This window comes from Candoia aspera, chromosome 4 (genome assembly GCF_035149785.1).
Source record: "Candoia aspera isolate rCanAsp1 chromosome 4, rCanAsp1.hap2, whole genome shotgun sequence".
NCBI lineage: Eukaryota > Metazoa > Chordata > Lepidosauria > Squamata > Boidae > Candoia > Candoia aspera.
Genome location: NC_086156.1, coordinates 77,116,284 through 77,130,642, shown reverse-complemented (window position 1 = coordinate 77,130,642; position 14,359 = coordinate 77,116,284). Strand labels below are relative to the sequence as shown.

The window sequence follows — 14,359 nt, the reverse complement described above, 5'->3', positions numbered from 1 at the left end:
AGCAGGTACAGAATGTCGAGTCCCTCCAGATGTGTTGGATTAAAACACCCATAATTTCTAGCTAACACTTCTGAGGGCACTAGAGTGAGGAAAACAATTTATTGTGTCCTTCTGGAAGGCATGGCTAGCTAACTTGAAACATGGACAATAGCATGGACTAATTGGCACACTGCTACTCATTAGTGTGTTCCATCAATAAGAATAGAGCCCTTTACCATGCGCATTTCCAGAACAAATTCAGAACTAGATAGAGGTTTTGAAACTACCATTGAAGGAAATCTCCAACATTCTCCAACTTTCCTAATGCTCTGTAGATTGCCATCAACCTGATGGCCTTACCGGGTGTCCTCTGGCTCCGACAGGCACTCCACCGTGCTGGGCTTCTGTTCCATTCACCGCAATTCCATCCAGAACCAATAAGGAGAGACCAAGGTGGGCTCCGCCCCCAGAGGCAACACTCCACGGTCGCCACGACAGATGTGGATTTGGGATTTGGAAGAGGAGGGGCTGTTACGCTGTTGCTAAGAGGCAAGCCCCATTGTGGTCTCCTTCAGTGTTGGCAAATTGCAAACATTCTGGGTCAAAAGCGTGAGGATGAGACCCTATAAAGATAAAAAGAAAGAACAGGTTTCTTACTCATATTCTTATGCTGAATCCTTCCCATTCCCCTGACTTTGGAACAGGAATTAACAAAGAAAACTCTAATTCACTGATTACAATAATCTTGGTTTAATATACAGTATATTATATGTTGGTTAGGAAGTTACATAACTTTCTTCCTACGCCCTCAATTTTTGCAATTCGAAACCACACACACACACACACAAAAAAAGCAGGATGAATTATATAATGAAATACAGTTTTGCCCATCCCTGCTTATTCTGAATAATCTACTTTATACCTCAAGTACACAAACTTTAGGAGGATGGGGAAAAAATTAAAAATTTTTGAGCACTGACATATTGACTGGATTCTACATGCATTTAACCGGGGCAGAGCCATTCTTCGACAACAGCAAAGAAAAATTTCCCCCCTTCTTCCCATGGTGGGGCGTTCCTCTTGTCTCCAGCCCGCAACCGAGACATCTGTAGCTATACTGGTGTTGAAGCAGCATTTTCCCCCTTATTCTACACTATTAGACCGTCTCAGAGTGTATACAATTTATTACCTTTTACCCTTCCTGATGCTGGAAACAAAGTAATGTAACCAGTAGTGGGCAGGATCAGAGAAGAGCCTTTTGGGTGCTTTAATGGATGTGAGACATCCTCTTGTACCCCCCACCCCCAGCTTCCCAGGCAGTTTTTTCACTGCCATTCTGTTATTCATTCAGTAAAGAGCTGGACAAAATTCTTTAAATTAATGCTTCACTTCCATGCTCAAGGATGGGCAGATAGCATTTTATCTTGGTAGAGAGGAAAGGCTTGTTTTAAGGCCAAGAGGGAAAGTCCTGGAGAAGACACAAGCAGATATCAGGGCATCAAGGCACTTCAAACAGAGCCTTGGAGTATTGCCCAGACTGTATTTCCTTCACTAATGCCTGACTGCAACAAGGACTTGCACAATATTTTTTTATTTATTTAAGTATTTATTATTTACTTATTAGCTTTGTATAGCCTCTCAGTTGAGAAACAATTCTAGACAGTGTACAATACTGAAAACAAATAACAACAATTAATAGGAAATGATAGCAATGCAAAAGAACAATGCACAAACCCAGGCAAGAGCTCTCTGAAGGACCCTACCATCCAAACTAGCCCAGGGCAAAAAAACTGGTTTTAAAAACTTTTTAAAATAAGGCAAGGGTGGGGGCCATACCAATCTCAGGGAGAATGCTGTTCCAGAGGGCAGGCAGTGACAGAGAAGGCACGCTTCCTGGGTCCCATCAGATGATACTGTTTTAACAATAGGACCCAGAACATGCCAACTCTGTGAGATCAAACAGGTCAGGTAGACACTATAGAACATAAATGGTTCCTCAAGTAGCTAGGCCCTAGGCCATAAAGGACTTTAAAGATGATAACCAGCACCCTAAATAGCACCTGGAAGACTACCAGTTAGCCAGTGCAGCTCCCGAAACAAAGGTGCTACATGGGCATACTGAGACACACCCATAATTATCTGGGCCACTGCATTTTGAATTAGCTGCAGCTTCCAAGTGGTCTGCAGGGGCAGCCTTCTGTAGAACATGCTGCCATAGTCCATATGTGAGATGACCAAAGTGTGAGTGACTGTCTGAAGGGCCTCCTAGACCAGAAAAGTGTGCAATTGGCACACATGATGAATCTCTGTGAAGTCCTTCTCAGCCATAGCTGCTACCTTCAGCAGGAATTGTGATGAAGACCCCCAAATGGTACACAAGCCCCAAGTAGGGTACTGCCACCCCACTCAGATCTAATGATGGATGATCTCCAGATCCAGGGGGTCCAAATAACCACAGCTACTCAGCCTTTCCAGGGTTGAGCTTAAGCCTGCTTCTCCCCATTCAGACCCTCATAATCTCCAGACACTGGGACAGCTCACTGACAGCACTGCTTAGATGGCCTGGGGTTAAGATATACAACTGGATATTGTCAGCATACTGGTGAAACCTAAACCTGAACCAACAGATGATGTCACCCAGAAGCTTCATGTAGATGTTAAAGTTAAGAGGCAATATAGTTGAGCCTTGTAGCAGCCCATGTCAGGAGTGCCTGGCTCAATCTCCTCCCCGTATCAAGACTAACTGGAACTGACCACAAAGAAAGGAAGAGAACTAATACTGAAGCACAGTGCCTCCCAAGCCCCACAAGTAGTCCAGAAGGATACCATGGTAAATGGTACTGAAGGCTGCTGAGAGATCAAGAAGAACCAGCACAATTGCATCACCATGTCACTCCACAAAGGTAATCAATGACCAGTGCCATCTCAGTGCTATGTCTTGGTCTGAAACCTGACTGAAAGGGATCTAGATAATCTACTTCCTCCAGGCTGTAGCCCAACCACTTTCTCAACAACCTTCCCTAGAAAGGTAAGGTTGGAAACTGGACAAAAATTGCCCAGATCAACAGCAGCTTTTTGAGAAGAGGGTGCACCACCACCTCCTTCAATACTGGTGGAACCACTCCCTCTCTGAAAGAAGTGCACACTACAGCATGGACCAACTACATACCACCTAACAAGCCAGGAGGGGACAGGATATGACAAACAAGTAGTCGTTTGGGTTAGTAGTCTTGAGGATCCTGTCCTTTTCCTTGGGAATCACAGGTGCAAACTTGCCCCATCTGACCAAGCCAAGCTGTGTTTCAGTCACCTCAATGGGAACAGTCCAGTCAGAGTCCAGCTATGAGTGAATCTGAGTGACTCAGATAATATTAATGATATAATAAAGAATATTAGGCTTCCCAGATCACGGCTCCAAAAATCTGGATATTGACTAAACAACAACAATGAAATACAGCAAACTCTAGCTCTTCTTTGCCATCTAATGGTCATCTGGATTTCTGCAGCTCAGATCTGACAGACTGAATGAATAGTAGTATTCTGGCATATAATGTCTGACTCAGTAGTGCATATGCTAATAACTTATTGCTCTTTGTATATTTTAGACTACAGGTCTCCTAATCCCTTTTCACTGATTACAGCTAGTGGAAGTTCAAAATTGCCCTCCCATAGCTCTTCTCTAAAGCCTAGACATTTAATCCTTCCTAAAGAATAAGAACTGAAAATCGCAGGATGCAATATTTGTTTCTATGTACCATATTCTAGATTGCTACCCTTCAGAACTAGTTTAGAATAATTACCAGGAATGTGAGCTGTAAATCAGGAAGCCCCTGCAAATAAATTCAATGTATGTTCTAAGAAAACCATTACATTTCACTTTTAACTCCTTCTGCAAGGTAAGAATAGTAATAGTATAAACAGCATATCAGCATCATCCTACAAGATGACGGTCACTGTAAGTAGTACTACTGTACCACAGTATCTTAAAGCATAATTAAATGCTACAGATTCTTATTATCATTGTATTTTATAGTTAAGGAAGGAGACACTGAGAAAAGAAAACAAACCTTGCTTGCTTGTAAGACTTGGTAGATTTCATCTGTTAAAAGGCAGGATGTATCTAATGATCCCATTATTGTACTTTTTAAAAAAAATAGAAGCATGTAACTTGGCTGAGAATACCATGGACAGACAAGAAAACAAACTGAGGGATCATCAAACAAATCAACCTAGAGTTCTCACTCGAGGCACAAATGACCAGGCTCAAATTATCCTACTTTGGACATATTATGTGAAGATCCAGCTCTCTGGAAAGGCTCTAATGCTGGGAAAGGTGGAAGGTAAGAGAAGAAGAGGACAACCAGCAGCAAGGTGGATGGACTCGGTTACAGCGGCGATGAGTGCACCATTAGAAGACCTGAAAGACCAGGTTAGGGACAGATTGTCATGGAGAAAATCTATCTGTGTGGTTGTGCTAGGAGCTGAAAATGACCTGATGGCACACAATCAATCAATAAAAAAATCAAACTTGGCTCACTGTTTAACCAACGTTCTGCTGTTCTGGTACTTCATGGCTGAATTTACATACAATACTAAATCAGGATTTTAAAAGCCATAGCTAGTTGAACAACACTTTATAATACTTATACTTTAACTATAATTGGGTTCACACATCATGCTAAGCCCAAAGCAAGTAAACTACAATACAGCTTCACTTGATGTGTGAATCCAGCAACTGTAATCGAAATACAGGGTCCACAGCAGGTAAATGCAGTCAGTCATTTAGTCTGGAGCTGCAGCCAGATGGTTTCTGTGCCAGCTTCTGGTATTTTATTGGCAGCTCCAATGAATCCATGCCTAAGCCAGAATGTGGATGTAGGACTTTCAACTCAGCGGTCTGAGCAAAGGGAACAAACCTTTGAAACAGCATGTGCAAATGACATGTGGTATGTAAAAACAATGGCCAGATCAAAATCAAAATCCATCTCACACAACAGCCAAACCAAATCACTTTGGGAATCCTGTGAACAGAGCATAATTGACAGAGTAACCTCCTCTTGCCTACATTGAGAGTCTGGTATGAAGAGGTATATGAAAACAGAGACTCATTTCAGTCCTGGCCTTGCCATTAGGCAGAATGAGACAGTGGCCTTTAACAGTACAGGATGGGGCTCATGGAAGTGCTGTTTTGGGTACCTTAAATGACCCTGCTTCCCTCAAGTTCATTATCAATGATAAAGTAAAATTGAACTGCCTGACCAATCAACTTCTAAGTGGAAGACAACACAATAAGGGCACCATCTTGCCTTTACCCCAGGCAGCAAAATGCCTTGAATTTGTCCTGGTTCAATTACATTATCCCAGCTGACAGACATTGAGACATCTCTTCAGTGAACTTGTATAATTCCTCTTGAAAAGCAAACTTTGCATTCTCCAGAGGTGACAGGACTGCAGCACCCAGAATTCCAAGGCAGCATAGCCAAAAGCCCACCACATCCCAACGAATGAGGCTGAGGAAAGTTGATCAGTACCTATGGAGCTTAATAAAAGTATTGGCATTTGGTTCCATAATAGCCCTATGTGTCTCTGGTGCTGCAGAGAAACAGAAGGTTCATTCTATGCCCAGCAGTGTCAGAAAACCTGCCAAAGGATCCTGCACTGCAGCTCATGTACTCTAAACAAGACTGATGGTCAGAAAGAAAACACACTCCTACCTAAGTCAAAAAGGAATCAGGCTGAGGAGGAGATGGGCAGAGGGAGGGGGAGAAGCTGCTAGACTGGTTTTAAGAGGCCCCAACAGGTTTGTATCTAGCCCTATTTTTTAAAAAACTCCACTTCAAAGTTAGGTAGTGAACACTATTATTTGCACATACATTTAAATAAAGACTTGCCAACAGGAAATAAACTTCCCTGTCGGGGATATACACCAGCCTAAGGATGGAAGATTCATGGCTTAAGTAGGACTCAACTTCTTCCTAGCATGGAGCTAGGGTTGAGGAACTGCTGGAGCTGGCTCAAAAGCAAGGTTTAGCTCTAGAATTTGTTCTCTGTATGTGGCCTCTCAGTCTTGAAACAGGGTGACCCTCTATGCAACCTGCTCATTTCCCTATAAACTTTGGCTTAGTTGGTTCCCTGGACCTTCCAATTTAGAATTTCTACAATGATTTCTTCCTAACATATGGCCCCCCTAGATGATACTAACTAGAATTTCCATAACCCATCAGCATAGACCATGGTGACTAGGGCTGAAGGGAGCTGAAAGTCAGAAACTTGTGGAAGGCCACAAATTTCCCACTCCTCCTTCAGAAAAAAGAAAACATGGAGGCTACAATGCAGTGTTTCTCAACCTTAGCAACTTTAAAGCATGTGGACCTAACCTTAGCAACATTAAGGTGTGTGGACTTCATCTTCCAGAACACCCCAGCCAGCAAAGCTGGATGGGCAATTGTGGGAGTTGAAGTCCACATACCTTAGTGTTGCCGAAGTTGAGAACCACTTCTATAATGCATCTATTAGTTTTTAGTATGTCACAAGGCTCTGTGTTTTTGCATGTGTTTGTTGTAACAGAGTGGAAACTGTAGTGAGTAAGATTAGATTAGGATGGGTAGCAGGAATATTGTATAAACAGTATCACCAGAGCAATAGGGGCAAGTAGTAGACAAACATACGAACAAAAGAAGGAAAAGTGGCCTCAGCTTTCTCCTACCCACTCTTACATGACTGGCTACTGCTTGGACACTCATCTCCACTATTCTAGTTTAGTAAATTGCTACATGCTAGGCTTTGGCCTTCCCTTACTTCCCCTTCACTGAATCCACTCTTTCTTCAAGCAGTGTTTTTTCTGCCTCCTCTCGCTCTTGCTGTCTCAGCCATAAACTTAACATGCTACATGCAAGGCGCTCTGTAAGGAAACCTGCAGCTCTCTGGCAGATTGCCAAAGCTGTGTTATCATCAAAGGAAATGTGAAAACAGTGAAGTCCTGCTGGCTTCCCCAAAAGGGAAAAAATCAGGGGAGGGGGAGTGAAAGAAAAGAAACCTGGAGGCCCAGCTTTATCCTCAAGTGACCTTTCTGTGGGGACTCGACTCTCCTGAAATGGACCGGGAACTGAAATTACGCAAGGATACGGGCAGACTGATTTTAGGTTGGGGAGGGGGATCATGGCCGAAGTGGTGGGGGAGGGCAGCTAAATCAAAGAATAGATCAGCATCTCCTTGGTATTCAGGGAGGAAATTAATAACCGGAGGGAAAATGGAGAGGAGATACACCATTTCGAATTTGGCGGTGCAAAACAATGAGCTGCAGTAGAATAGTCTTTCTATCTTCAGCAGTGTTAACATTCAGATAGAAAACACACCACTGTTTATTTTATGAGGCTGAAGTTCACTTCCATATTAACAGCAGGCAATGACATACTTCACTACTGTACTTCAGCAACATTTATTTATTAGCAATATTATCTTTAAGCCTTTTAAAGAATGGGAGTCCTTCCCCCACAAAATAAGTAAATCCTGATTGTTATTTTACATTTTATCACATTCTAGGGCAGCCTTCCACAACCTGACTGGGAATCCTGGGAAGTGAAGAATTCTGGGTCCTTCTGGGAACTGAAAGTCAATTCATCCAGATGATATCAGATCGGAAAGGCCATTTAGTAGCCTCAAGGAATGAAGCACAGGCAACGGGATGAGACCGTGTAAAGGAAAGGGTGGAGCTGGACAAATAAAAGCAGTCTTTTTCAGTCTGAGTCGCAGCATCAACAAGGGCAGGAAACAGGTGTAATAGTAATTATAATTACTTAGCACTTTCACAGCACTACTGTATGAAATGCTTCTCTTAAATGTCTTTTAATACCTGCCAAAATTCTGGAGGCTGAGATAATTTAGAGGTTCTGTCTATGATCACCCAGTGACTACATGGCAGGTGTGATATTCTAATAGGAATTTTTGTCCTAGTTTTGTCACTATGCTACATCAGACTTAGCCCACATACCCCAAATGTATTCAGTACCAGTTAACGTACTTGGGAAGATTATTGGAATGACCGCAAAACTAAACCACCTAGATCAAATCTTCACTTATAAGGCAATTCTGCAGAGGACAGTAATATGCATCGAAGCAGTAAGAGATGCTACCCAGCATTCCAGACTTCTTTGTGGCATATTAACTTCAGCTCCCAAAACATCCTATACAACATAATTATAGCTATGTTGCTAATAATATCAATAAATATCAAATCCATTCAGGTACACACGAATAGGTCGAATTAAGTCAACCTAAGTTACAAAGACAAATTATGAAAAAAACACTAGTTTGAAAACTATGATAAACTTTTAAAAATAAAAATGAACTTTAAAAATTATTTTGCATTTACTAAGATAGATTATTTGCAAATGAAGATAAACTTGAAAAACTGATTGCATTTACCTGCTAAGATAAATTATATTAATAAATAAGTACCAATAAATTAAAAGGCTTGGCTAGAACTTGGCTGCTCTTGAAAAAGCTAAGCAGGGTCAAAGCTTGGATGAGAGGCCAATAGGAAATTTCTGAGCAGAAGGTTGAGTGAGAAGTCAAAAAGCATCCCAGAAAAAGACAATAGTAAGCCACTTTCATATTTTTGCCAAGAAAGGTACATGGATGTGCCCATGAAGTTACTAAGATCTGATCTTAGTCAAATGAGTTCTTTCTTTTTACATAAGTACATTTAGTGTTCTGAATACAGGTAGTCCTCTTTTAGCAACCACAGTTGGGACCAGCAACTCGGTCAACTGAAATGGTCACTAAATGAAACTGCAACTTCAACTTTCCTTTACTTTACAGACCTGTGAAGGTCGTAAATGTGAGGATTGGTCACAAAGTTACCTTTTCATCACCATTGTAAGTATAGTCACTAAATGAGGCAGTCACTAAATGAAGATTACCTGTACCTGCAACTTAGGTGAAAGGAGATATGAGGTTAAACTTCTGTGGTTTCTCTTTGTTCTTCCCATAAAATGGGAGCAGGGACCTCTGATACTCCAGATGTTATTTAACTATAATTCCCATTCTTCTTGATGACCAGCAATGCTGGTTGGGGGTGATGGAGAGATGAATATCGACATTTGGACAGCCCTAGATTCTCCTTCCTCTTGCTCAGCTTTGTCCCCTTCACGCAGGCTGGGAATTCTAGAAGTTGCAGTCCAAACATATCTGATGGGCACCAGGTTAGAAAGTCATGGTAATCTGTATTGGAGGATGAAGCACTGCCGCCTTTAAAAATGATGTTCCTTCCGTAGAAGTTTAGCACTCTGCTCCAGAACTGCCCACCACTGATTCTATAGCCTTCTTCCAGTTGGGATGCTACTATCTCATATTTCAGCCCAATTGGGCTGTCTTAATTTTTGCCAGAGTGTTACATCAAAGTTCTCCCCATCCCATAAAAAACAAGACTAGGCAAGAAACTTCTAAAAATAATTATGTCTTGTTGCTCTTAAAAGTAGATTCCTAAACTGCTCAAAATTCCGTGCACAATGACTATTTTTCAGGCCAATCCCCATGGCAACTTGAAGGATTTTGAACCATTTGGGACTAAGGGTGTTAAAAGGCCCAGTGGACATTTTCCACCAGGAAGTGGGGGGAGGAGTCATATTACTCCCCGCTCCAAGTCACTCCCCAAACCTCATTGTGGTTACTGAACATGCAATAAACATTGCTTGTGTGGTTTCCAAACTTCTTGCAACATTTGCGGCACACTTAAAATACAGGAAATTAAGACAGCGATGGGGATTGAGCTAAGAACACGCTACTTGAGGCCCTGCCAGGAACAGCTGAAATATCAGGACAAAGACATGTTGGCCTAACTTCAGTGTGATTAATCCACATGCTGAGTTTGAGGAAGGGAAAGGAATAGGGTGTGGTATGCAGCAGAATATGCAGAGATGCTCAATTTTTTCCCCCCTTGGAACTCAGGACAGAAATTGCACAATATTGATTCTTTTACAGGATTTAATGGCTCTGAAACATAAACCTTCATGAGGACTACTCACTTGGATGTGCCCCTCTACTGTTTTATTTTAATGAAAACAAGAATGTAAGGGAGTAGCCCTCATGTTTCAAGAAATATGCAACCAGTATTGGTTGAAGGTTAAAGGTAAAACTAGAAAGCAACATTTAAACCCTACAATCTAATATTGAAAATAACACTGTGGTCTGATTTCAGGTCCTGACACCTCATTTCTGGAGTTAGCACCCAGCTAAGTATCTGCAGGGAGAGATGTGAAAGGAGGGAGAGTGCCAGCTTTTACTTCTGACATGATTGCTAAAGGTCTAAACTTAAAACTCATGGATTTGTTCATCTTATATACAGCTTGGTTTTCAGAAGTCAATAAAGGAAGAACAGGTATGGCTGGGTCATATAGGTGTTCATTTGCTTCAAGCTACTCCATGTTCCCTACACACACCCAACACCAGACATAAGGACACAGAGAGCAATTCTGGCTTTTCACCAAGTACTAGCCCTCTTATATAGTTTTAAAAAATACTGATTTTCATCTATTCATGACAGTACAGAAAAATAAATGTATACCACTTTCGGAAGATGGGTGCTTTCAGTGGATTCCTTCTCATTCCAGTTAGAATTTTAAAATTAAATATAGTTGGTTATATTCTTAAGACCTATTTCTCTATACATTATGCTGCTTTTTCAACATGCTTATCTCAGCTGAATTTCATAATGGTTGATAAAGAAACAGAATATGAAGTTTACTGGACACATGATGGGGACTACAGAGCCACGTCTGTTCAAGCACAAGTACAACTGTGGTTCTTCCCTTTAAAATGTCCACCAGAAAGAATACATTGAACTATTAATACATATATCTGGCATGAAAAGTAGATGGCCATTAAATCAAGGCCATCTAGCTAAAACCACTTAGGTAACAGCAATGTTGCAATGAATGAATGGTGTTGTGTCCTTGTAGTACATTCCTAGACTTAAAGCGCTTCATAGATATTATCTTAGTGAATCTGAATCTGGTGGCATCCAAATCTTTTTGGTCCAGGACATCACATCTCAAGTCCAAAGAACCAGAAACACAAGCTGAAATGGGCCTCTACCATCTCCCTTCAATGAAGTATGGCCTCCTGTGCCATCCACATGCAATCCTAAGAAAACAGCAAAACAAGTATTATCCTTTCTTTGCAGACCATTGGGGTGGGAGGAGAGCTAAAGCTGAAAGAAATTGGCTCACCAAAAGTCACACAATGATTTTATGTTTGTGATTTTCTGTGGAGAGCCAGTCTGGAATAGTGGATAAAGGCTCTGAGACAGAAAACAGGAGACTGTGAGTTCTAGTCCTGCCCTAGGCATGTACCCAGCTGGGTGACTGAGCCAGTTATGTACTCTCAGCCCTAAGGAAAAGGAAAAGGCAAACCACTTCCAAAAATGTTGTCAAGAAAACTGCATGGATGTATCCAGGCAGACACTGGGAGTCAAGACTGAGTTGAAGGCACACAAAAAAAGAAAAAATGTACATGAACTGGGTATTTCTTGACTTACAACATAGACATATCTAGCCACAATTCAAGGATTCTCACGTTTTGGGGATAGTGGGAACATTTGGAGAATATATTGTAGGCAAGCATCCAATTAAATGGCAAACTGGTTTTCCTTTATCTTTTTTTCTGGGCAGGCAGACATACTGCACTTCCTAAGTAAGCCCTGGGCTGCAGCCAAGTATAACTTTTATTCCCTAAGATTCTTATGGGGTCATGCAGTACTCAAAGGTGTTCTTAGAAATAAAGATACTACTAGAAGCCAGCATACTGCTCTCCAGCTACCAGATTTCTATTTAACTATAATAAATATATTTCTATATATAAAAATATTTTTAAAAAATAGGTGGTGCAGGGAATTTGAAAAATACCAGGGATATCTTGGCAGGCACACTGATACATATGGGCATCCTACTGAAGATACCAGCATTGCTGCACCCACCAATCATCTACTGAGTTCTAGAAGTTAAGAGCGCACACAGTGAAAAAAAGATGACTCCAGGAGAATCCAGCCACTGAGCCAAGCCACAGCTTAATAACTAACTGATTATGTGCCATCAGGTCAGTGTCGACTCTTTGCGACCACACAGATATTCTCCATGACAATCTGTCCCTAACCTAGTCCATCAAGCCTTTCAACAGTGCACCCATCACCACTGTAACCGAGTCCATCCACCTTGCTGCTGGTTATCCTCTTCTTCTCTTTCTTTCCCCCTTTCCCAGCATTGGAGCCTTCTCCAGAGAACTAGGTCTTCACATAATGTGTCCGAAGTAGGATAATTTGAGCCTGGTCATTTGTGCCTCAAGTGAGAACTTGAGTTTGATTTGTTCAATGATCTATTTGTTTATTTTCTTGGCTATCCATGGTATTCTCAGGAGTCTTCTCCAACACCAACATTCAAAAGTATCAGTACTCTTTCTATCCTGCTTCTTCAGAACTGAACGTTCACTTCCTTATAGTGTTACAGGGAATACCACTGCATGCATTATTCCGATTACCGCATTTCCCCCCCTTAACCTACAATTCCTTCTCTATTTTTCAGGTCTAACCACCTCTCAGACTGATCACAGCATTATTCCATCCTATCACGATCCCAGCCCCCGACCCTTATATTGAAAACAACAACAACATAAACAAGCTCACAATTTCTTGCAACTAAAATATGAATAAACAAGATTTCTGGAGCTTTTGCCAGGGAAGAACATAGTTGTACTTCCAGTATTATATCAGAGCATCAGAGGGAACACAAGGCAGGTGCCAATGGGACAAATCTCTGTGTTTGCAGAACCCCAGTTACACTCTCAAGAGGGAAAGGGTCACAGTATCTACGCAATTTTCTCTGCAAAGTAGAAGATGATTCATTGGTTAGTTCCTTGCTACCTCAGTAATAAAAGAGGTGCAACGACCAACACCAAACTACCAAAACCTTTCCACTCTAAAGGAGCCTACAAGAGGTAGCTCTTGGAGTTTCTACAGCCATTTGCAATTGACAGCAGGAAGTAGAATTTCCCACTATGACAGGAGATGCTTCGCCTAAGGCTTCTGGCTTAGGAAACGTGTTATCACAAATTTCTCTTCTGGAAATAACTTTCAACAGTACAAGTAAACTAAGAACCTATAAAAGAATTAATATTTTCACTTTTTAAAAAAGAAGTATTCCTCTGAGCATGAGTAAAACTTCTTACATTACATCTTACATTGAGCAATTTACAGCTCATCTCTTCAAACCTGGAGTTAGAAAGTGTTTTTAGATGAGATATCTTGCTGTCTTCTCATTACAGTATTTTGGTATTAAAGACTTACAGAGGGCAAGGAAGATCTTTGGCTAATGTTTTGTGGAGCAAACATACATACCAAAGGCACCATATTATTAAACAGTTATCATTTATTGCATATTATAATTATATTATATTACAATTATATTATAAATATTATTATCATAATATGCTCAGAGTCCCTTTTGGGGGGGAGATGGGCGGTAGCAAAAATTTGAGAAATATATAAATATTTATTATTCATTGCTTGCATTCTTTTATTCATAACGTACACGTGGTTCTCTAGCAAGTTTATTTATTTATTTTTATTTATTATTCAAATTTTGTTACTGCCCATCTCCCCCAAAAGAGGGACTCTGGGTGGTTCGAGCCCAGGCATTTCTTCTTTTAGAAATTAAACACTGGCAATCTTAATTTATTGTTAGAGCAAGTATTTCCTGCAATCAGCTACAAAGAACCAGAGCTTAATCTGAGCCAAGACTTAGCTGAATTTAAATTCTCAAATACTACTTTCCGTTCTAGGAATTATTCCCAATATATGTCGACCAGCCCTCTATAATGTAACACTGTTTGGATGTGTTGGCATTGCATGTCCCAGAATTCCTCAGCTAGCATTCTGGGGACTGCAGTACCTGCAGATCTTTGTGGAAGACTGAAATTAAGCAACAAGCAAGGATAAAAATATTATGCTAAGTGATAAAGTGTGGGTAGATTGTGTAGACCCAGCCAATTGTGGTTTACTTTTGTTAAACTACAGCTTAAGGTGATAAGCAAATTTAGCCAATATACCCCAAAATACTGCAGAGTGCTTTGCTTTGCCAGCAAATAACTAAAGCTGAGTACCTCTCCAAACCAAAGACAGGTACTTTGGAGCACATGGAGGCAGGAGTGTCCTTTCTTTGCATCTTTAAAGCAGCCTGCCTCAAACTTTAGTGTTCCTGCAGAGTCCAAGGCGTCTTTTTGCCTTTGAATCTGAAGCACTGCACAGCCCAATAAAGAATTGCAGTTAACATGCATACAACCCACAGTGTGATAGGAGAACAGGCAAAGGATGGAACTTTCTGACAATGTT

At 41.0% G+C, this 14,359-nt stretch overlaps 1 protein-coding gene across 1 annotated transcript in view; it reads right to left on the bottom strand.

The window, feature by feature from the left end:
- THRA (thyroid hormone receptor alpha) overlaps positions 1-14,359 on the bottom strand; it is a 134,001-nt gene that overhangs the window by 54,900 nt on the left and 64,742 nt on the right. The window contains exon 2 of the mRNA XM_063300674.1: positions 340-602. Within this exon, the coding sequence (XP_063156744.1) occupies positions 340-392 (53 nt within the window). The 5' untranslated portion in view covers positions 393-602. The remainder of the gene's footprint in view (positions 1-339; positions 603-14,359) is intronic.